Source organism: Protopterus annectens, chromosome 14.part0 (genome assembly GCF_019279795.1).
Source record: "Protopterus annectens isolate FY-2018-M chromosome 14.part0, PAN1.0, whole genome shotgun sequence".
Lineage (NCBI taxonomy): Eukaryota > Metazoa > Chordata > Ceratodontiformes > Protopteridae > Protopterus > Protopterus annectens.
Genome location: NC_056748.1, coordinates 626,498,263 through 626,524,030, shown reverse-complemented (window position 1 = coordinate 626,524,030; position 25,768 = coordinate 626,498,263). Strand labels below are relative to the sequence as shown.

The following is a 25,768-nucleotide window of genomic DNA, read 5'->3' as shown; positions in this document are numbered from 1 at the left end:
TTGTCTGGGACTGACATGGACTCCGGGCGGGGCTGCAGCATATTCTTTAATCAAGTCTCGCTGTAGCCTAATGGTATGTGCCATATAGTTCAGCACCCTTATGGAAAAGGTCGCTAAAGCAAACATCCGCTTCCCAATCTGGCCAAGCGCTCGAGATTCCTTATCCGGCTGGGTGAACCGAAGAACTCTCCTGCGCAAGTTCTTTCTTGGTGGCCGCCGCCACCAACATAGCATCAACGGGGGTTCCTTTGGCCCAAGATGGTCTATCTGTGGGTGGGCTGGGGACTTCATTGGGGTGCCTAGGGATTGGCTCCATGGTGTCGGGCTCCTTCCAAGCCCTGGTGGTAATTAAGTCCACCAGGGGGTCGGCAGGAGAGGACACCCAGGAGGTAGATGGGCCTGCCTCAAAGGCCTCCAGGAACATGGACTCATCAAGGGAGAGTTTTTGGGCTGACCACCCCCCTCTGATACGCAACATTTCCATGATGTCTCCAAAGGAGACATCTTCAGGGGGTGACCTTGAGGAACCCTCCGTATCATCTAAGTCCGTGTCTGTGGTAATGGACTCGGGGGAGTCCAGGTGCCTCCTTTTGCACTGATGTTTCCGAGGGACCTCCTCGATGGGACTGTCCGAAGAGGGCTCGTCCACGGGTTGTTGTTCCTCCACAGGAACCAGCTGGAGGGCTTGGGCAGGCTGTCCAGATGGACGGATGATGAAAGACAGACCCTTATACAGTGGGGGTACGGGTGGATCCGAAGCCCAGGTCGGGGATCTGGAGGACCTCGACAGTACCCTCTCCACTACCTCGATAGCCGAAGGAGAGCCACTCTCGCCAGCCTCTGAGAGCAACCTCTTTGGATCCAAGGAAGGGATCGGGGTCGGAGCCGATGCAGTCGGCGCCAAGGCAGAGGTGTGCTCTGACGCCAACAGCGCCGAAGACACAGCAACTCCCTCAGATCCGACGCTCAGCCCTCGGCCCCGAGAGCTCAGGTCCAACAAGCTCGAAGGTATAGTCGGCGTCGAAGAGACCACTGCTATCGGTGCCGACAATTCCCCGGGTCCGAAAGGGCCTGGATCCGATGACTCCGAGACCCGAAAACGAGTCAGAGAAGGAGTGATCGGGGCAAATATGGGGGCTGCACTCCCCCCCCAGAGGGGGGGGGCAAGAGCATCCCCATCTGCATTTGGGTCTGTAAGAACCCACGCATCATCCAATCCATATCCGCTTCGGAGATGCTTCGGGTTGACCTAGATGAAGTAGTAGAGGCGGGCCGGGCGGGCCGCCTCAAAAATCTCGAGGGAGACCTATCCTCCTCCTCCGGCTCCCGTGAAAAACAGGGCGAACGGCGCCGAGAGGAGGGGGATCCAGAGACCCTCGAGGGAGATTTAAGTAGCTTTGCTGGCGGAGCTGAAGGATGAGATTCGGCCCACCTTTTGTGGGACTTATGTCCATCCTTATCCTTGTGCCTCTTCTCTCTAAGGGAAGAGGCACTAGTTTCCCCAGAGCTCAAACCCAATGAGGGAGGTTGAGTCCCAGGTAGAACTAAGGGGATAGACGGCGCCGAAGCAGCTGGAGCCCGAACGGGAGAGGAAGAAGAAGCCGACTCCTGGGGGAGCTTTCCCACCAGGATCAGCTTGTTCTTCCTATCCCGAAGTGCCCGGGGGTTAAAGGCTGCGCAGATTTGGCAGGCCTCTGACAAATGGGCTGCCCCCAGGCACAAAACGCACTGAGTGTGGCCATCAGCTGGAGAAAGCTTGTGGCCACACTCAGTACATTTGGAAAAAATGGCCTTAGGCCCTTCTGACATCATTCACATACGCACCCAAACACTAGGAGGGGGAGGGGAGTGAAGATAAACTAGTAATAAATTTAACAAAAAAGGGACCAAAACTAGCGCAAGAAGCAGTGAAAGGGAACTAACACACACACAGCAACAACTTTGTATGTAAATTTGGTTCAAAAACCAGCAATGATCTCACCCAGCCAGGAGCTCTTCACAAGGAAGCTTCTTCAGCTGCGGCAAAAAACAATCTGGGGTAATGTGGTTGGTAGTAGGGGATTATGGGTAGGGGAAGGAGCTAGGAGCTCGAATCTTGAAAAGCTGCCGGATCGGATCCGAGGTCGGATGCGACACCCACAGGTTGCAGATCAAATGAAGTAACTACTTCAGATCTTGTGTTTCACATACCGCATATATTACCTTGTGTTATGGTGGCATCTTTCAATCAAAATCAGTCAAAATGCTTGCAGGCGGGGTTTGGGCGGGGCTTGCTACTGCGCATCTGGTGGGTTAATACACTTCACTTTTGCCTAGCAAGCAAATTCCATTCTGTACTCATAAGCTCCAAGTGCTACCCCCTTGGACACTTAGCACTTAAAAATTAACACATCTCTCAAAATGCTGACACCCCAAGCACTTAAAAAATGTAAGTAACATTTTCAGCTGTACCTCGTAAAACTATTACAATATTGTTTGTAGATTAGCAATACTGCACATATTGTTAAATGCATTCGCTTAGACTGCTGTAGACATAATATGACCTCAAAAAAGTCATGTTGACGTGATGCTTAGAAAAAAACTGTAATCAGTAGAGTACAAACAGTATTCCTAGCTACAGCATTGCTCTATAAAACTCACAATAATATCATAACTACGGTGACAATAACCCGAGATTTTAGGAAGAAAAAAATCGACCAAAGTTCTGATTCGTGGTGCTTGCTCCGTTTAATTATCAAATCATGATGTGGAATCGTTGGCTGCAATAAAATGCCAATTAAATTAATATGCATTTTAAAAAGCACACATGCTTTAATTTCACTAAATTAATTGATCCATCTGGATAAACACTTTAGAAAACGACTGCTGATCAGCTTTTCGTGCAGTAACTTTCTAACAGGAACACGTGTTAGTTCATACAAAAAGTACCATTTATAAGTACGCTGTCTGTCTGTCTATCATAAAAGGGGAACGCAGGAATTAAATGGTGCAGATAGCTTTGTCAAAGCCGGCCATGCACTATGTCTTTAAGCTTGTAAAGAGAGGCATGCACACTGGGAGGTGTGGATCCCTGACGCTACCAGGGCAAGTTTCCTTTCACTATGGTTTAGCAAGAGATGCAAAGCTTCACTTCACCTGATGCCACCTGCCAGGATGAGCTGCTTGCATATACAAACTGGAGATCTGCAAAGCGATGCATCAGTTTTTAGATTGGGTCATTTTCCATTAAAATGACAACTAACTGCGAGCAAAGGACTTCCTTACTATTAAGGCATTATCCTTTTTAAAAGTATTTTTTTATGAATGCCAGAGTGGCCACGTCTATGAAAGAGTGAATACGTTAGGATTGCAATTAATAAGAACTTCTGCAAAATGATTTCTTCCTGGGACAACAAGACAGAGCTGCCCGTTTGGAACTCCTCAAGGGCAGTTAATCATACTCACGGATCAGCCAGTCCCCGACGTGCCATCTGTATAAGTCTGACTTTGGGAGCATTTATTCTTTTTGCAATTATGGGAAATATCTTGGTCATCTTGTCAGTAGCCTGTCACAAGCATCTCCGAATAGTCACTAATTATTTCATTGTTAACTTAGCTGTTGCAGACTTGCTTCTCAGTGCTACAGTCCTGCCCTTTTCGGCAACCCTTGAGGTGCTAGGATACTGGATCTTCGGCAGAGTTTTTTGTAACATATGGGCTGCAGTAGACGTACTCTGCTGCACTGCCTCTATCTTAAGCCTCTGTGTCATTTCTGTTGATCGTTACCTTGGGGTGAGTTACCCCTTGAGATACCCCATGATAATGACCAAGAAGCGTGGACTACACACACTAGCAGGTGTATGGGCGCTGTCCATGGTGATCTCTATAGGACCCCTGCTCGGATGGAAGGAACCAGAGCCAGAGGATGATAAAGTCTGCAAAATCACAGAAGAACCCGGGTATGCTTTGTTTTCAGCGCTTGGTTCTTTCTATTTGCCTTTGGCTGTTATTTTGGCGATGTACTTCCGAGTATACTTAGCTGCCAGAAGGGAGACTAGAAGTCTGTACTCCGGGGTAAAGAAAGACAAATCAATTTCCAAGCAGGAGGCTGTAACTCTGAGAATACATCGGAAGAGCTCTGTTAAAGACAGCCCTCTGGAGAAGTCCATCTCCCGTTCCAAGAGTAAAATCATGAAAAACTCCTTCTCAATAAGACTTCTCAAGTTTTCTAAAGAGAAGAAGGCTGCTAAGACATTGGGAATAGTAGTAGGTGTATTTGTTCTCTGCTGGCTACCCTTCTTTATTGTCCTTCCTCTCGGTAAGATTATTACCTAGTAAAGCTATCAGATGCCTTAATTTATGCAGAATACGATCATTAGCATATAATGGATATGCTGGCATTATTTAAACAATTGTTTAAACCTTTAATCCCTGCACCTAAATTTAACACCGAAGGTGAAGCCTGAAGTGTTAGATGTTAACTTGTGATTAATTAGACATGAATTATGCCAGTCATTATATATTGCCTTTATGCAACGTCACCATTTTAGTTGTTAATGTTTTGATTTAAATATACAGCTATTTCGTGGACCTTTTTCCTCTTCCTGAACATTATTTGCTCAGATTTCATAGAGAACAAGTGGCAAAGTTACAAACAATGAGGATCAAAATCAAGCACACTTTTAAAATATTGTCACCTGTAAGCTAACAAAAAGTAGGAAAATTAAATTATCATCCATTTTATAATTAAAAAATATATTGGCTTTGAAAGCTGTATTTGATTTGCTACCAATAATTCTCTCATTTTGGATATAAAAAATTCCAGCATTTAAAAGGGTGTAATATAGAAAATTAGAGCACCTCTGAAACTGAATGATAGGTAAAAGGTATGTCCACCACTGACTGAACATCAGAAAGTGTGTAGATTTTTACTTTAATAATTTGGTCAGCTTTGTGCTGCTTTTTCTTATGTTCAAGAATTGGACATCTAACAATGGCATTAAATGAGATTTTTTTAGTGCACTGATTAACCAGATTTGCAAATTCAGTGTATAGGTCAGATAAGACAGTGCTACTGTTGGGTGATAACACCATGTTAAGGTGAATGGTAAGGCACAAAGCCAAAAGCAGGTGCATTTCCACACCTAGGCATGTCTTTATCAGAAAATACACATCTTCGGGTGTCTTAATGTGCTTATAAAATGGATATTTTGCAGGTAGAAATAGACATATGTATAATTGTTGTTTTGGTATTTTATAAATAATTTATGTGGAAGGAGTAAAAAGTTGATGGGAAGTTATTCCTTTCATATATTTTATAAATATCAAAGGCATTCCATTTTTGTAAATATTTTCATATTTAATACTGTAATATTTGAACATCTTTATACATTTTAGTTTACTGCATAATTAGTTTTTTTTTATTTCTCACATCAGTATGTATGTATTACATGTACTACTTCATGATGAATCACAAAGGTATGTACCATGTTTTGCAATCAATCAATTTTGCAAACACAGCCTAGTGGTGCTCCATTCACAACTTGAATTGTCTTGTGGTTATGTCACAAAATAACCAATTTTTATTAATAACATCATTAATATTACAACAGTAACCCTTAACATCAGTGTGGAAATGTATTTTTAAACCTGAAAAAATCATATCACCTTCATTGGAGCTCTTTATTCAAAACACAGTGCAGGTATACATTACTTTTCCATAAACTAATTATGCTAAACTTTACCATGTAATAATCTCAGCTATTAAAAAAGTCATATTAATTTGCATGCAGTGAAACAGCTCCCTAAGAAATAAAAACACATGCTCGCCACATATACAGTCAAGTTCCCGGGTTCGTTGTTACAGATTATTTCTCATCCCAATATTATCATATGCTTTTCCGTAATCAAAGTGCCAAAGGTATCTGCTAGCTATGTGGCATAGAGGAATATAGTCCTGACTGCCCACCAGATGTCCGAGGTTTGATTAATTGCAATGGGAGATAGGGTGAGATTGAGCATCAGAAATTGGCTTGCTCATACAGTGGCTGTGGGGGGGGGGGGGCTGAAGTCTCAAGTCTATTCAGTGCCACTGTCTAAGTGGAGATTTGCAAAGCACCCATTACAGATGGACCAGGAATAGGGTCTTGGTCCTACCAATCCATTGATGTAGCTCTCAGCAAGTGTGTGTGTGTGTGTGTGTGTGTGTGTGTGTGTGTGTGTGTGTGTGTGTGTGTGTGTGTGTGTGTGTGTCAGCATGCACATTTAGAGGACAACATTGTAGGCCTCTGCAGTGACATCAGTGCTCATGTCAATCACCAGGTGGTGAGGCTAAGATATCATATCAGGATACCCTAATAGAGGCCATAATGATGGCCTCTGCAGTGAGTTTTTATACCACAAGAGTAGATACAGTTGAAATTGGCACTTGCTTTGTTGAAAACAAACATAAGGGCTGATGGTTGTTAGACACTGGAGACCAAAAGAATATATTTAGTGGTATTTTTCCACATCAGGAAATATTGGCAGTTTTGAAAATGGCTACTAGGAACCAGACCCCCCCAAAAAAAGATATATACTGACTATGAAGATTTGCAGAGATTCTTTTATGTTAGACTGCAAGTAGAACATATTCTGATAGTGCACAAGATCCAGGTAATATATGCAGCTGTCCTAATTGCCAGATGACTATCAGTTCTTAAAACTTGCAGAATTAAGGAGAAAGACAAATAATTTAATGCACAAAGATATTTGCATTTTTCTGAGACATATTTGATTAAGTAAGTAGTAGAGGGTGTGCAGACCCTAGCATTGAGTGAGTATGGGTGTCGGACATTTACCTCCTATATCAATAATAACTTAGGACAGATATCTCACGTTTACTACATTTGTTGAGTTTGTCTACAGAGAGTTGAGGGGGAGAGAATAAGAGATGCCACAGGACAAGTCATCCATGAGAAGTTGATCTACCCTAGGTGGCCAAGGTTAGGGTGAATTTCCTCTGACTTAGAGATGCCCCTTTTTGTGATACAAGAGGTAGCGCACTCACCTTTGGTGCAGAAGGCTATTGGTTCTGTTCGGTACCAGGTACATGGATTGCTGACACTGCAGTGCAGTACAAGGGGGTCTGCTGCACTCCTGAGTGTATTGTCCTTCAGATGAGATATTAAACCAAGGCTCCATCTGCTTGAGTTGGTGGTAATTCAGGTGGACATAAACGATCACAGAAAAAGTTGGGGTCCTTTATTTAATACTACATAAAAACATTGTTTATATATTTGCAGGGTCATATATGCACAATTCTATTTTTACTAATTATAATTTGTCTTACAGCGTCCTCATTGTTGTTCTTCTTTAATTGATCCCCGCTCCTTCTTCCATAGCCACAATCTGATTTTTCACAATATATCAGCCAAAATCCATTTCCCATTAAACAAAAGTTCATTCAATTCTTCATTCCAAATGATCCATACTACATAAATTATCTATCGTCTTCACAAATTCTTTTTTATTTTTATAATATCTGCACATAATCATATTCATATATATATTGTCATTAATATTCTCAAAAAAATTTTCACACTTTTTCTAGAGTTTCACTACTCTTTTGCATTTCAAAACAGAATGCTCTGTTGTCCCTTCCTCCCAACAAAATAATCACACACTTTCTACTTGATATTTATATAGCCTATTCCCTTTTACTGTAAATTAATCTATTACCAGTCTCCATAGGAAATGCTGACAATTTGCTCTCTTGGTACACCACTTTTTCATTACTTTAATTGATTTCATAACTTCTGGTAAATTTTTCTGAGGGTTTACATAATAATGTTGTTTTGTTGTATTATTATACCACATCTTTCTATCTTTATCTATGTAATAAGTTTTTATTTTCCGTAGTTAAATAGGAGTGATTCATAGTTAAATAACAAGCTATCATCTTGCAGGCTATTACAAGCCTAGTTAAGAATCAGAGATCAGAATCAAACCCAGTACTTTGTATCTTTGAGGCTAAGACATTAAGCATTAGGCCAATTCTTGTGTTTTTTTTTTCATGATTTTTAATTTCTTCATTTACTTATTCTTTTTCTTATACTCATAGTCTCTGTTTGGTTAGAAGATGACATCACCTCTGATCACCTGATTCTGGTACAATACACAGGAAGCTTTCCTAAGATCAGTGGCAGCATCTGAATGTTCTCCAATAAACATACACATTTGATCAGTCATAACAATACAACCTAATATACATGCACACATTCTTTCTGTCCAGCAAGACCTACTGTTGATGCATTTTTAATACAAGTAACTTTACAAATATATTTTTAACTCATACATCTGTGAAATCAGTATGATAGTCTAATAACATTCTTTACAAAACTCCAGCTAGCTATGCTGGCATATGTACACATGTACTGTCCTACTCTCCATGGCAGAGATGGCACTACCTCATAACATCATCACCCCCCTTTGGAAAATTCAAGCTAGTTTTTCAAGTGACCCTGGAAAATATAGCTTGAGAGAAATGGGCCTGTCTGAGAACACATTAACCTATACCTTACCTTGAAAGACCATCTGAATTGGTGTTGCTGACCCCACTATGGTGCTGTACTGTCATATCATATATTCCTGCAACCCTAGGCACCACCTTAACTTGGACTTTTGCTGGCTGGCATGATGTAGCCATGTTAAGGTACTGTAGTCTGTAACCACAGTTAATTTCCTTCCATACAGATAGGTCTGAAGTTTCTGCAGTGCTTATACCATGCTTAAACATTCTTTTTCTATGGCTGCATAACATTTCTCCCTGGGTTGGAGTCTATGGCTGAGATGTTCTTCACCCTCTGTGGAAACCTGGCTGTGTATACCCCCCATCCCATGGTTTGAAGCATCCACCTACACAACAAATTCTTTGCTGTAGCCTGTAATCTGGACTGGCTAACATAGGGGGTCCTCCCAAACCCCATTTAAACTTTTGGAATGCCTGCTCACAGGCTGAGGTCTACACTACCTTATCTGGTCTATTTTTTTCTCATCAGGTCTGTGAGAGGAGCAGCTATTGTACTATACTTGGGAAGAAACTTTCTGTAGTACCCTGCTGTCCCCAAGAATGCCCTCACCTGCAACACTGCTCGGATTTGTCAAACCTGGGATAGTGGATAGCTGCTGGGACATTTTTACCCCTTTCTCTGAGTTGTCAGTCTGAGCCTCACTGAGATTAGTCACCAGATCCCCCTCAGACTCCTCCTGCCATCCACTACAAACGCTCAGCACCAGGGCCTCCCTATCATGTTAAGACTTCATCATGTTAATATGGTACAATTTGTGCACCTTTCTCCTGCCTAGCAGGTTTAACATGTAATTAACATCACTGATCTTCCTTACCACTTCAAAGGTTGCTTCTGGGGTTTGGTTATTCCCTTCCCCATTACCTCCATGACCATGCTGAGGAGTCAGCATCTCCCTCTCATGTTGGCACTGTTTCTCATTTTCTTCAACATGTGAACACTGCATAGGTTCATAGGTTCATACTAGGCTATCTGCCCTGGGGCAATTATAAGCCTAGCCCGATTTTGTTTGGCTTACGCCACCCCTTGATTTGAGTATACTGTGCCCTTTTTACAGTTTAGTTTACTGTGCCTCTGTCTAATAGTGACATGGAAGTAATCCCCGGAACAAACCTATGATCCCCCATCCACTCATCAAGATTCTTCTTGAAGAGATTCAATGAGGTGCTCTGCCTAACATGAATTGGAATTCTATTCCAGAGCGAAGGGAGCCTCTGTGTTATGAATCTGTCCCTCCAGCAAGTCCTATTTATTTCTGTGCTGAGGTTCAAGTCCCTCGAGCGTGTGGTTCTAAGGGATTTAGATTTACTGAGGTGGAGCATGTCCATTAATTCTGGATTGGACATAGCTTTATATGTCAGGCATAGATCGCCTCGAAGTAGGCGGTATGCAACTGAGTAGAGCTGGAGTTTTTTTAACCGAGCAGCATATGGCATCTGTTTGAGTCCCTTGATCCTCTTGGTGAGGTACTTTTGGGGTCTTTCTAATTGCTGCAAGTGTCGGGTAAGGTACATCCCAAAAGGGGCATTGTATTCTATGATGGGCCTGATGAGGGATGAATAAAGGGGCACGATTACCTCACTTGATCTACATGTGAATCCTTTCATGATGAGGTGGGCCATGTAGAAGGTCTTTCTAACCACTTTGCAATGTGGTTGTCAAAGGAGAGATTGCTATCAACTTGGGTCCCCAGATCCCTAATTACTTTCTCTGTACTTAATGGTTTACCACCTATGTGGTAGTTTGTGGGCACATTGTTTTTGCCAGAGGGTATGACTATACACTTTTTGGCATTTAGCTTTAGACCATGGCTCTGGCACCAGTTATCCGTCTCTGTGAGACCTTTTTGAAGGATGTTTGTGTCAGCTGGAGAGTCGATTATGGCGCCCAGTTTGCAGTCATCTGCGAACTTGGTGAGCCATAGTCCTCCCATGTTGGCCTGTACCTCAGAAAAGTATATACCGAACAAGAGCAGTCCCAGGACAGAACCTTGTGGGACACCACTTGTGACTGGTTTCAAGTCTGACATGGCTCCAGCAACTCTCACTCTGTGGGTTCTGTCTTTGAGCCAGTTTGCAACCCATCTTGTGACATAGGGGTTTATATTTAAGCTGGATAGCTTATCTATGATGCCCACGTGGGGTATTGTGTCAAATGCCTTTGCTAGGTCTAGATAGGCTGTGTGGACTATCTTCCCTTCATCTATGGCTTTGGTGACTGTTTCAAAGAAGTCAACCAGGTTCAAAAGGCAGGATCTGTCCTTGATGAAGCCGAATTGGGTAGGATCTAGTGTCTGTAGGTCCCTGATGTCTTTGTTTATGAGCTCCATGATGAACCTCTCCATAGCCTTGCAGACTAAGCTAGTCAGGCTTATGGGACGATAGTTTCCAGGGTCCGTGGAGGCTCCACCTTTGTGGAGTGGGACCACTGTTGTTGTACGCCATTCTGTGGGCACATATCCTGTAGTGAGGCTGAGATTGTACAGCTGTTTTATTTGATGGATTAGTTCTTCTTGGAGTTCATGTAGGACGCAACCCGGGACGCCATCTGGTCCCATGGAAGCAGTGTTTTTTTGCTTTGGAGAGGGCAGCCCTCACCTGAGCATCAGAGATGTTTGGGAGGCAGCCCCCTGCCGGGATAGACACTTGCTCTTTTTGGGGGGGGGGGGAGAAGTTCGCACTGAACCTGTCTGCCAGGATATTGGCGATATCTGTGGGTTCAGTGTATTTTTTGTCATTTAGAATCAACTCAGAACAAGTCTGGGAGTTGCATCCCAGGTTCCTAACATAACTGAAAAAAGCCTTATGATTGTCTTTAGTGTCCTGTGCAATTTTTCTCTCAAAGCTGGCCTTGGAGGATTTTATGAGGGATCATAATTTTTTGCTAGTACTGATCAGAGATGCCTTCCCTAGTAGGGATGTTGCTCTATCATGTAGTATCTTCCGCCTTCTGTTGTACAGTCTATTTATGGCTGGGGTCCACCAGACTGGACGCCTGCCTTTGGATGATTGGGTCTTGGTTTTGTTTGGAATAGCTTGATCCATGCATTCCTGGAGATGTCCGTAGAATGCGTTTATATAGGATTCTGCAGTTTGGGCCGTAGTTTCCACTGGTCCTGGGGCCTTGAAAGATTTCACTTCGGTTTTGAGAAGTGAGAAGTTCACTTTTGAGAAGTTTTTCACTGTGGTTTTCTGTGCTGGGGGTGGGGTCGGGATGTAAATATCCAGTGAAAGTAATTTATGATCTGATCTTACCAATGAAGGATATACTTCTGGTATGGAGCATAGAGTCCCCATGTTGGTAATGATCAGGTCTAGTATGTTATCCCCTCTTGTGGGAGTGGTGACTAGTTGTTCCATAGCATTTGAGTTTATAATTTCCAGGAACATTTGGGCTAAGGTGCTGGGGTTTGAGTAGTGCTCCCAGTCTATGTTTGGGTAGTTGAAGTTACCCAATATAATGGTGTTCGGAGAGATCTTCATGTTCTCCAATGTTTTCAGGAAAGCCAAGTGGGATTCCTGACTTTGAGAGGGTGGTCTGTAGGATGCTATAAACTAAAAAGCAGTTTTGCCCACTGTTGCACATGGATGGTCTCCGATACTTCATGCAATGCCACTAACCTGGAGGTGTGAATATCATTGATAAATATGGAAACTCCCCCTCCTTTTGTGGTTCGGTCTGGGTTTTGGGGCCGAAAAGCATGATATGAGGTATAACCTGGTAATGCTGGGGTGCTCTCTGGAGCCTTGAACCAGGTTTCCGTCACTGCACAGATATCGATATTCTCCATACTGAGGAGAGCTTCGAGTGCATGCATCTTGAGGTTAAGACTTCTGGCGTTTAGCAGCATTACCCTTAGTTTCTTGTACCTTGTGCTGTCTATGGAGGTGGGTTTGACTTTTGAGCCTTACCTAAAAAAGGCACTATGGGGGTGGCCAGAGCCTTTGCCAGTATCCGAAAGCCCAGTGGTGACAGGTGCAAGCCGTCCCTAGCGAAGCAATGTGGCTTGTCGAGCATGTCATCCCAGGCTGATAGACACTGGATCCCCTTTGAATGACACCAAAATTTTAGCCAATTGTTAAAATCGATCATTTTGTCTTTGTACTGTGGCATCATTCTAGGTGAGGGTAAGATTCTGCTCAAGGGCAGGGTCATACTGGCCTGGGCTGCATGATCAGAGAGCTCCTCTATGTCTCTTTTCATGTAGTCCAGGGAGGTACGTCTCAGGTCATTCACACCAGCATGTACAATGACTGAGTCATATTTGTATTTACTTTGGAGTGACCTGAGTGCTTGTGTTATGTGGCGGATCCTAGCGCCCGACAGGCAGCTCACTGTGACCTTCTCCTTGTTCAGCCTGGTGAGTGGGACGCCAGTGTGTCTGACAATAGAGTCACCTATTACAAGAGTATCGGGTGCATTATTTAGCCTTAAGGGCTGTGGCTGCTTGGCACACTGACTTTGTGGGCTATATGTTGTGCGTGTTTTGTTTTGGGGTGGCGTTTGCTTGGATGTCTGCTTTGGAGGTCTCTGTTGCTTAGGTAGATTTTTATTTAGAGCCTCTGAGTATGCTTTAGGGTATTTATGTGTTTGGTTCGCTGATGTGTTGGGACTATGTGATACTGGAATTGTGTTGTGTGAGGTTACCTTCTCCTCCTGACTGGTTATACCAGTTTTGAGATGAGAGAGCTCAGCCTCCAGTTTGGCTATATGGTTGCATCTCTCACATATATTTGAACCTGTTTGGAGGAGGAGAGGGTTGTCCGTGTACATGAGACAGTTGTAACATTGCCTCAAAATTCCCAGATTCACCAGCTGGGCTGGAGAGGAAACCATTGATTGACCTTTGGACATGCTAGAGTAATATAGGGAACTGAATTAAGATGGTCCAATAGGGGACAAGGTAATTGTAGAGAGTATAAGAGTAAGTAGTGCTTATTGTTTAATAGTGCTATCTTGTAAGATTACTTATTTGGACCAGTGAAGGGCCTTAGAATGAGAATATGGTGTTTAATTTGAGAGACAGAGCAATTCTAAGGGAAAAAATGAAGAGCAGACTTTGTGGAGCCAGGAATAGTTTAAACCCAATTAGGCGGCGCTGCCCATTATTGCGCTATGCACAAAAATGTGCAAAACTGCGCAAAAGAGGGTTTTAAGAGAGGAAGCTCAAGGAGTTTGGAATTGACCCAAAATGGCCGATAAAGCTACAGTTTCAAGGCAGCAACCACTCCCACAGGGGCAGGCAGGCTGCTCAATGTTTATCACTGCCACTGATGAACAGAGAGACTTCCCTTTAGCCCAAGCAAAAAATGGCCTCCAAGAAACTTACAAACAGTTCAGAACAGCAAGCCTGTAACTGAACTTTTTTAAATCTCAGAAAAGTGGGAAAAAAGTAAGATTTTTTTGTTTTTTGTTTTTTTAAAGATAGCAGAGGTTCACACGTATCAACAAGTTATAACAGTGCAGTAAATGACCCCACACTTGAGTGCTAGGCCAGAGACAGATAAAATGCAAGTTTTAAGAAAAAAACTATTTTAAAAATAAGTGCAAACAGGAAATTCAGTAAACAGCTCTAGGTTGTGTTCTAAATACAGTTACCAATGCAGAAATCAAGTTTGACAAGCCAGAAAATGCTCAAAGTAGGCGGCTATGCAGAAAAACTTAGCAAAATAATCTGAAGAAAATACTTAAAATTTCAAAAGTGGCTCCTTTCTTCTCTCAGCATTTTCTCCTCTTGGTGGGTGCTTCACCAACAGCCAACAAGCAGTCTCTCTTTGTCCTCCAAACACCACAGTCTCTCTTCTGATTCTAATTCCATCTGCTTTTCCAGTTGTTTGGCCTCTAGTTCAAGTCTCTTTGACTCCAGATGGATGTTTAAGTCCTCTGAGGAAAAGGTGAACTGTCCTGTTTCTGAAGACTGCACATCCCCATCATCAGACTAATTGTTTTTTGGGTTGGTGGTCCATGATGCAGCTGTTAAAAAGGCTGAAATAATTTTTTCTTTAATCAGGTTGGCATGCACCAGTCCTTTGGCTTTGCATACCAGGGCCAACTGGTTCTTTGTCAGCTTGTTATAATCCTCTGTTGACATCCTTGCCTGCTTTCCCTGACTAAAATAAACTAAGAAAAATAAAACTGTTGTGAAAATGAAACTCTGTATGTTTACCTTGTAACTGCTGAGAGTACACAAACCTTCAGTGACAACTGCCCACAAGCTACTGAAGTTCAATTAATATCCCACCCAGCTGCCACCAATATGTGACGGGTCCCTACTCCAGGCCAGCAATGAAGGAGACTTAATCCTCACCACTGACTCCAGTGAGGGACAGGCACTAAGAGCAAAGGTGGATTCACACAGTATTTTCAGATGCAGTTCCCTGCACCAAGCACAATTTCCCTTCACAGCACACAGAGAGCACGCTCCAGACCTGGGGCTGGATTCTCTTTCTCTCCCCAGGCCCACAAAAAAAACTCCTCACTGACCACTTTGGAGGTCCGTGTCCCTGTTCCCAGTAGCTGACACACACACACACACACACACACACACACACACACACACACACACACACACACACACTTGTATGTTTGAGTTTCAAACACACATACATACCTGGGAAAAGCTGGCACAGATTTACTAGCTGTGTCCCTTTCTGCCCGGACTCTAAGGTAATCACCCTGCCACGAGTCAGCCACAATAAGGCTTTTTCAAAGGGTACCCAATTATACTGTGTAAAATAAATACCAATAAAATGATAGGGTCTGACCAAAGCAGCAAGGCTTTCAGGAGTGGCCACAGTGTCACTCAAACAAGTATAAGTACTCTCAATGTGTTAAAAGTATTCTCTAAATGACCAACCACAAAGAAAGGTATAAAATATTTAATGATAAATAATAAAACAGAAAACAGGAGAATAGTAAATACAATAAACAACAGAGTTTCCACCACAGAGATATAAAATATATAAATTAAAACTAGAGAATACTGAATACAATAAACAGAGTTTCAACCACAGATATATAAGAAATAATACAGTTGGATAGTTTCTCACAATAATAAACTATTCTCACTAAATTTCCCTAACTGACTAAAGAAATACTGTTCCCTGATTACTTACTAAAGCAAGTCAAGCTGATGTGTGCTGAGCATCTTATCACAGCAAAAGCTAGATCAGTAATGGCGAACCTATGACACACTTGTCAAAGATGACACATGTTGCAACATTTTGGGTGACATGTCAGCTATCACCAACACCCGAGTTACCAAAGACACTGCTTTTGCATTCATTGCTCATGTGAAGTACACTAAATTATTTTGGTTTTGGAGTTTCAAAAGCTGTTGGCACACAAGGTTCACCCATCACTGAGCTAAATGATGTCTCTCTCTCTATCTGTGTGACTGTATGAGATATATATCATGTCAGAAATCTTTCCTGTCAGGTTCCAAAGTGCTGCTGCAAAAGTTCCAAAGAAACAAGATGCTGGCTAGAAGATGACATCACCTCTGGTCACCTGACTGTAGTACAACACACACACACACACACACACACACACACACACACACACACACACACACACACACACACACACACACACACACACACTTTTGCTAAGATCTGTGCAGCATCTGAAATCTATAACACAATGTCAAATTTTCCACCCTTCCAGGGTTCTCTGATAAACATACACATTTGATCAGTTACAACAATACAACCTAATATACATGCGTGCATTGTTTCTGTACAGCAGGACCTACTGTTGATGCATTTTTAACACAAGTAACTTTACAAATATATTTTAACTCAAAAATCTGTACAAATCAGTGTGATAGTCCAATAACATTAAAATTCTTTACAAAACTCCAGCTAGTTATGCTGGCATATGTGCACATATACTGCCTCCCCCCAGCACAAATGGCACTACCTCATAACATCAGTCTCCAAGATTTCTGTAGTTGCATTTAAAATTTTCTCTATAAAATTCTCATTCTCATCTTTTGCTCAGTTTAATACTCTGTACAAGTTTAAAGAATCAGAATAAACAAGTGGAGCTAGTAACCCCACCCCCTTCTGCTTTACTCATATGCAACACATCTCTTTTATTGGATTTAATCTTGAACCCAATAAGAAAGAAAACACGAAGTGCACAATTCCCTTTTCATATTTCACTGGTATCATGTAAACATTTCACATGTACATTTATTTTCCCCATTAATATTGAGTTCACCAGATAAACCTTTTTTTCCTGAATGCTCATTTGTATATCCTCCACAGAAGACATGTTTCTTTCATTTCTTTTATCAAACCCTCCCATTGTGTCATAACTACATCATTTTTCCCAAATTGTCTTCCTAGCAAAGGCACTCCATTCATTGAAAAATACACACCCATAGTTATTACCACATCACCCAAACCCTTACTTTTATCTTTATTCAAGGTAATTCCCATTTCCTTTAGCATCCATTCAGACAAACCAACACTTCCACCCACAGCTCTCGACCTTCCTTCTCCAAAATGAGGAACACTAGCCATCATAATGTGGAACAAACTGGCAAAATGTGGAACACATACTAATGGCTTACTAACAACGTCAAATAGGAAGATCATAGGATAGTCAAAATATGCTGGTTTTACTTATAAAAAAGATCTTTAAACAAATTACGATGATTCATTTCTATTTACCATGGGCATCAGTTAAAAAGAATTCCTAACAATGAATGTGTGATGGACCCCTTTAGTGTGGAAATTTGAGGAACATGAACTTTTTAAGACCCCAAATGAGGTATGTTCTTCATAATGAGGTACACTTGAGAGGGGTCTATATTAAAAGACCGAACAGGTGTTTCAGCGAGCACCTCTTGGTCAACACGTAATGAGCGAACACACTAAAGCGCGAATGCTCAAAACAGCATTTTCATTTCCTGGGAAAGAAACTGCTAGCACAAACACACACAGACTTTAAAACATAACATGAGGGGCTTTGCCTCCCCACCCTCCCAACGTGGGGGTTGTGCCCCCACACCCGCCTAACTAAATATACCAACTCCAAGATTGCACTACAGTGAGGAAAGGGGCAGATACACGGGGATGGCCAAGCGATTTCTTTCCCAGGGAAAGAAATCACTGTTTTGAGCATTTGTGCTTTAGTGCATTTGCTCATTATGTGTCAACCAAGAGGTGTTCACTGAAACACCTCTTCAGTCTTTTAATATAGACCCCTTAAGAGGTATGCTTCCACCATCCGTATTTTGTTCATAGCAACTACAACTATATAGTCTGTGTATGTCAAGACTACTGGAGTTGCCTCCTCCTTTTACATAACATATCGAGCATATTTCAATTTCTAAGTGACATCACTGACTATTGCATTCATTACCAATGCAAACAATATCCTACTCATGGGACACCCATGTCTTATACCACACTCCATGCATACTTATTTACTTATCCACCCATTCGCTAACACGCACATTCTGTTATCCAGATACACTGACATACTCACATTCCTAATTGTATTATCTATTCCATACTTCTCCATAACATCCCACAAAGAGTCATGCCCTCCTGTATCAAATGCCTTAATACCACCTATCATATATTTTACATCCTCCATTTCTATTAAAATAGCTACCACAATTTTTCTCTCAGCCAATTTTTGACATCCCTTCTCTTTTTATACCACACATACTTTCTTCCATAGTATTCCTCATCCTTCCTTTCATTCTTCTCTGTATTATTCCCATAAAAATGTTATAATCTGTGTAATTTAGTGTGTGGGTTATGAAAGGGGTATTTGCTACAGTTTAATAACTTTATTATACCATCGTTCAGGTTTTGATTTTTGTGATGCTTAAAGGTTGGTAAGGATTGGAGCACCATAAAAACATGTAAGGACGTGATAGGTAGTGGCAAATGTAGCTGCATCTGTGAAGATTTTTTCTCTATGAAGCAGCCCTAGTTTTTGATGAGTTTTCTTATGCAATTTTGTATTTGCAGGTCAAATTTAAGATTACCACCCTAATAATTTAATGAAAAGTGACTTCAGTAGTTGTATTATCAAGAGAGAGAGGATTTAAAATGTTACTTTTTCATGTGAGAGGGATTTGTGGGAAAAAGTAGTAGAGTAGTAGTCTGTCTGTTTTCCAGGGTTTAGCATGAGCTGCGAGTTACTAAGCCATGTTTCAGTTGCTGTTAGCTTCCTAAGTAATTTATTGGAGGTGTGCCACATTATCATATGTGCAAATGAGTGTGGAGTCATCTGCGTACTGTATTTGAGAGGCCTGTTGTATGGCTGTGTGGAGGATGTTGGTGAGAATGTTAAAGAGGAGGGGCAAAGGATAGAGATTTTTGGTACACAAGTGGTGACTGGGAGGTATGGAGAGAGGGTGGAGTGCCATTCCACTGACTGATACCTATTAGATAGATGGCTTTTTAACCATAGAAGGGTGGGCTGAGAAAGACCCATTGAGGACATTTGAAGTAGAAGTTTGCTGTCACAAACTGTGTCGAAGGTTTCAGACAAGTTTAGAAATAAGGAAGAGACTAGTTTGTCATCATCTCTATCTTTATTGACACTATCTATATAGGTCAGAAGTGCAGTGTTAGTACTATGGGAAGGATGGAAGTCATGTTGTGTAGGTGGCAGGAGTTCTTCATGCAGGAGATTGTTTTTGAATGTATTTGCAAGTATTTTGGAGAGAGAGAGAGAGGATAAAATTGCTATAGGTCTAAAGTTAGTAATGTCTTGAATTTCCCCCTTTGTGCAGAGGGATAATGTGTGACTTTTTCCAGAGAGGGAAAACATAAGATTCCTGGATTGGCCTATTTCTAAGTATTGAGACAGGACAGGCAAAGTTATTGGCTGCTATTTTAAGGTATTCACTTAGAAGGTCATCAGCTGAAGTAGAGTATGGTTTGAGTTTAAGAGCAGTTTTATATAGAATGTTGGCATGAGTGTGAAGGTAAAAGTGGATGTGGTGATACATGGCTGCTGGGCAGCGTTAGGATTAGATGTTGGGGAATTCTTGGTTTGAGATGCTATATTGTCTAAGAAATTAGAGTTGAATTGTATTGCGGTTTCAAATGATGAGCTTTTGGGTGAGGGGTTAGGGTTGAATTTATGGCTGGGATGCAAGATTTCTTTAATTGCTGTCCAGAATTTTTTTGGGTTGTGTTTACTATTCTGAAAGTTGTTATAGAATACTATTTTGTCTTCACCAATCTGCTTTTTATTAAGATTGAGAAGCATTCTGACGTTTTTAAGATATTGCGGTGTTATGTTTTTGCCATTCTTTCCATGCTTTTTCTGTATCCTACATTAGTATTCTACTTTTTTTTGGATAGTCAGATTGCATTATTAGTTTTTAGTTTCTTCCTTCAGGGAGGTGCAAGGCTATTTAGGTTATTCAGGAAAGTTGTGTTGAATTCCTTTGCAGTATCATCTAAGGGAAGGATTTTACGGACATTCCAGTTAATAAATGATAGGTTAGTTATGAACATTTTGGTGTTAAACTTGGAAAGGTTTCGTGTTTTTATAAACATTAATGTTTAAGTGGATGTGTGAAATGTCTGGTTGTATAGGCTGGGAGATGATCACTGAGATAGTCAGACATTATACGTGAGGTGATAAATATATATACATACATATATATATATATATATATATATATATATATATATATATATATACACATATACTAGGATCCAGTCTAATAGGGAATTTGATGTCTTGCTATAATGTGTGGGGCTATTAATTAGTTGTGTGAAACCAAATAAGTTCATGCTCGGTGTAGGGGAGTTGGAATTTATATCCAACCGAATGATTTACATCACCTAGTAGTACTAGTTCTTGTTTGATTGTTATGGATATCTAATGTAGGATATCTTCCAGCATAACTGTATTGTCACCAGGAGGGATGTAAAGAACAGTAATAAATGTTTGTTTATAATTGTTTAATTTCAGGAAAGTTACAAGAAGCTCTGATGAATTCAATTTTGGTATTCATTTGTTGTGAGGGGAAATGTGGTAGTTAACTATTAAAGCAATACCACTTCTTTTCCTCTTTATATGGTTGTTACAGATGATATAGCTGGAGGTATAATTTCAGTGTCAATTTGTTGGGTTTAACCCATGTTTCAGTTAGAGTGAGAATATTAGGTTTATGTTGGACAAAATCTAGGCATGTAGTTCAGCAATTTTATTTCTTATGCTTCTAATATTTATGGCAGCAAGAGTTAGATTACCGGGGTTGGAGGCTGACTGTTGTAGGGTTAGAGTAGTTTTTGGAAGAGAATTGTCTTGATGTTCATTGTAATAGATGTGGCCAGGATTAGGTGAATGTCTCCACCTATAAGGATTTTAGTATATTGGGGAATTATAGATACTTGTTTTTTGGAGGTTATTTTTCCACCTAATTTTGTTTTGTTTGAGTTTGAAATGGAGTTGATCAGTGTATATTTGGAGTAAATGTGAGGGGTGTCATTAAACAGGTTTAGTGCAATGTATGGATACTGTAGGGAGGAAGTATGAATAGGTGGTTGAGACAGAGTTAGAGATACGCTTAGAGATATTATAAAATTGTGGTAGTATGAAAGATGGCTCTGTAGCAGGACAAGAATAGAGGATAAGCAGAGAAATAGCATGATTAAATTAAGGGATCTATATGTTATAGTTGGGAGGTAGTGGAGAAGTCGAGATCAAGAAGGGAAAATAAGTTGCAGGGTAGAAATATATTTAATGGTGGTGGAGTCTGAAAGGTGATAGAGGGTAGGTAGGAAAGTAGTACTTTCTATGAAGGAAGAGACTTGGGTTGTCCTAGCATATTCTCTGGGATATAAGGAATATGGGGTTTAAAAGGCTAGAGTTTTAGAATGTATGTAAAATAGGAAGAAGTGAGGGTTTATTTGGGAAAGAAAGAAGATACAGTTTAGAATAGATAGGTGCTGTTCAGGTGGGGTGTGACTATGAATGTGTATGGAGCAAAGCAGTATGTGAGGGAGAAAGGTTGATGGGAATGATGCTAAATGATTAAATGGAAGTTGTGAATTAGGTAAAAAGAAACAAAAGTGTTTGTATGATTGTAAGGTTTTTTGGGAGGATTATGGAATAGGAGTCACAAGTGTAATGTGCATGTAGGAAGGATAATAGCAGGGTAAGAGGAGATGTGTGGGAAGTAGGGGTAGGGTAGGGGAGCATAGCAGACTTCCACCCTCAGGTCAAAGTGTCACAGAGACTAATCAGTTTACAGCCATTAGAAAGTAATTAGCAGAGAGGTACCTAGTAGAAGAAGCTTTATTTCATTTCCTGAATGCAGAAACCCATTAGCCAGGAAGACTAACTGGCATATACATTGTAATCTATTGGTCAAGAGAAAGGATAGTGGCCTAGTATGCAAGGACAACTCTGTCAGGAGGGGGATGTTAAAAACTAATTTTTAGCACAGGTAGGCATGCATTTGACTAGATGAAGTTAATACATAGCCAGGATCTTCAAGTTAAATTTGCTTACACTGTGCAACGACAATATTCCCAGTGAAAATGTTTGGGAGTTGGCCCTTGTGACAGACTTTCAGTAGTATCTAGGTTGATGTAATGAACCCTGGCTGTGAAAGGAAAGACGAGAGAAAACCTGTAGAGAATTGTATAAAGACAAATTTCTCTGTGAAAATGTTTTGGAGTTGGCCCCTGTGGCAGAACTTCAGCAGTATCTGGGTCAATGTAGTGACCACAGGCTCTGTACTGTGAGGAAGATGGTGCCTGAGTAGAAGAACTGTTCCAGTTCATCAGTTCTAAACTGCAAAGTAGCATTTTTTTAAACATTTAAGCTAGTACCAGAAAACAGATAATTGTTCCACAGATAAGTATCTTCCTTTTTGTACACAGTTCCAAAAATTTCATTATCCATCCCTCAGTCTCAAATGTTGAGTTGCAAAATGTCTCTGTCCCTGTATATATAAAAGACTAAATTTCTTGGGCTTTAAAACCCAGAACAGTTAAAGAATTCTGCCATACATAATAGCTGTGTATTAGTGTCATTTTCTGTTCTTACTTTCACATTTGGTCTTCTCTTCTTTTTAAAAATAGCTTCAGTATGTTGCTGTTCTCCTTTTTTGCCTGATGTCACTGCCTCTTATGTTTTAGTTACTGCATTATCTGCCGACACAAAACCAGACACCTTCTCAGTTTCTTCCTGCTTTCTGTTACTGCTGCATTCTCCATTGCCACATCACCTAGTCTCTTCTCCACATTACCATCCTCAGCACTTTTAAAAAAGGTATCTGTCATCTCACTTTGTGAAACAACAGAACTGTCACCCAGATCATCCTACTCGATTATTTTTAACAGAACTTCATCAGCAAGCCCTCCTGGTGCTAGTTCTGTTATCTGCACCACTCCAGCAGACTCACTCACACCCTTCTGCATTGAGACAGCTAAACACTGCTCATATGTCTCATTCACCACACAGTGATCTTTATTTACATTCTGATACTCCATATGAAATGCATTTTTTTCTCCAAATTCTCATTTTCAACTTCCAGACTCTCCATAACTTTTCTCTCCCCCTCCACACTACTGCTTTTCTTAGGCCCCTTCATTGATGTTGAAAGATCTCACTGGCACTATCTAGCAGCACCAAAGAGTAAGAAAAGTTCCTCGGTGCCCTTGCCAAATTTCCCCTAGTAGTATAAATACCTCCTTGGGTTTTTCTGCAAAGAGGATACTAGCCTAGTGGGGCTAACCTGGTCAGGAAAGGATTAATTAACCAGTTAATTAAAATTAGAACAGATATGTCTTGAGTTTTTGACTATATGCAATAGAACTATCACTTGATTGACAGAGCTGCACTTTATAAGCTCTAGTATGTAGTGAGCAAGTGAAGCCTTTGGTTGTATAATACTGAGTGTGTTACAGATGACTGACGTAGCATGGATTCTTAGTTGAATGGATTTGTGATGACAATAATGGATGGTTGCTGTAAGGGGCATGCTAATTGGGTAATTTGGTAGGAGGGAGGAGACAGCAATTATGCCAAGGAACAGTGAAATCACAACAGGGGAGAGGAAAATGGTAAGAAATGCTATGAAATGTGCAGACTATTGAAAGTGAATGCCACATTGTGTATTTTAATCAGTTATAACACACAATGTTGCAGACTCTACACCATGCACTGCCCAGTAATTGCAAATGTCAAAGAAGCAGTCTCAGTAGCCCAACAGATAATACACTTGCCTTTGGTGTAAAAGGCTTTGGTTTCTATTGCCACACCAGGTACTGAAATTAACTTTCTAATACTGACACTGCAGTACAGCATAATGGGGGTGCTGCACTCCTGGGAAAGGGTGTAGCCAGGCATAATCTTTGTACTCTACTGAGTATATCTTTTTTTTTTTTTTTTGAGCATCACACCAACATGCCTTTTTAGGTCATATTACATCTACAACTGTCTAAATGAATGACTTTAACAACAGGCACAATATTGATAATCTGAAAACAATATTTGTTAATAGTTTTGGAGGGGCAGATGAAAATGTTACTTATTAAGTGTTTGGAGCAGCATTTTGAGAGCTGTGTCCATTTTTAAGTAATAGGCATCCAAGGGGGTAGTATTAAGAGCTTGTGGGTGCAAATTGGACTTTGCTTGCTATACCCCTGCTCCTGGGTGTCCTGTCCTTAAGATGAGATGTTAACCTGAGGTCCCACCTACCTGAGTTAGTGGGTGCTAAAGTGCATTCTGAATATTAACGAAATTAAGATGCATAGTCCCATGAAAAATAAGGAGAATTATCTAATACGTTACATTAATAGCATGATCTGCACTTTACTTATTTCCAGCAGTGTCCCAGTAAGCTTCTATATAAGAAATAAAGAAGATGATAAATATGATAGAATATACTTAATTATATGTGATTACCTTCTTTTGACACCCAAAGACATCTACAGACAGAGTTTAACATTATATCCAGTAACTGCTCTGATTCTGAATAAAATGCATTAATACTTTTTTTTAACAAAGAATGTATCCATACACAATGTCTTCTAAGTAGATGTGGAACTGTTGGTTCCCTAAAAGCTGTATCTGGGATTTATATACCCTTATACCAAGGTTTATGTCAGGTATGAGGCAAACACGTAGAGCCCTGAGTCTGAAATCCTGAATTCAAATGCACTCAAAGTATATGAAATATTATCCTTAAGTATCTGCATGAGGTGGGGACTTAGTGCTGCAAAGTGGTCCAGTAGGTTTTAACATACAGCCCACCTTTTTCTGACCATCTCCCAACATCTGATTTCACCACTGCAGTCTGCTAGTACATTCACTGTAGCCCATCCCATACAATAGACTCTCATCTTGGTCATCCAGAGCTCACTACCTTTTCCAGTTAGAGATGGGACATACACCCACAGTAGTCTAGTTGTAATTGCAACATATTCCTCTGACTTCTAGCTTGGCACTGTAAATCCTATATAAGCTATCACATCAGACTCCAGCATTCCCATTACCACTACTGTTGCCTATTATCTGAGGTTTAACTCCTCCTCCTCCATCACTCTGGTTGTGAATGTCATCTCTTACCTCAATCCTGTCTGTCCTCTCAGAATACACTATACCACATCCATAAATATAGTGAACCTCATCCATATGAGGCTCATAAGCATTAATAACTTTCAGACCTAGCCCCAGAAGTAATTAATTATCAGGATTCTCTATTTGGTTACCCTCCTATGTGTAAATTATTAGACTTCCATTGTTATATTCCTTCCTTCCTTCCCCTGGCCTGTTAAAAATTGGTCATGCATGATTGCATGCCCTCCTGCTACCCCATGAATAATCAATGGCCCCAGCCTCTCAACAAAGAAGCTCATAAGATAGCTGTCCCTAAATTGTCTCACCACCTGGCAGTTATTGGTGCAGTCAACTATAGCTGCACTCTGCATGGTAATTAATAGGAGTACTTTAACCCACCCCCTCCGTTTCTCACATTAGTGTTTCACCAAAATGTTCAGATCCTAAACCTGCTACAACACAGTTTCTGTCATGACCTTACATCACACTTACCACCCTGTCACTTTCTGTGCTAATAAGCTGTATAGTAATTCTATTCAAGAACTGTACTACACAGGTGTAGCTTAGGCTGCTCAGTTCTGTGTACTGTATTGTGTGCCTTCAGCTGTAAAATGAAAACCTGACCCCTAGCTCTTACTTCCTTGGGTTACCTCTGCCTCTCT

The 25,768-nt window shown here is 41.0% G+C and overlaps 1 protein-coding gene across 1 annotated transcript in view; it reads left to right on the top strand.

Moving 5' to 3' along the window:
- The first annotated feature begins 2,858 nt into the window (after window positions 1–2,858).
- LOC122789149 (alpha-1A adrenergic receptor-like) overlaps window positions 2,859–25,768 on the top strand; it is a 42,867-nt gene continuing 19,957 nt past the window's right edge. The window contains exon 1 of the mRNA XM_044056382.1: window positions 2,859–4,297. Within this exon, the coding sequence (XP_043912317.1) occupies window positions 3,373–4,297 (925 nt within the window). The 5' untranslated portion in view covers window positions 2,859–3,372. The remainder of the gene's footprint in view (window positions 4,298–25,768) is intronic.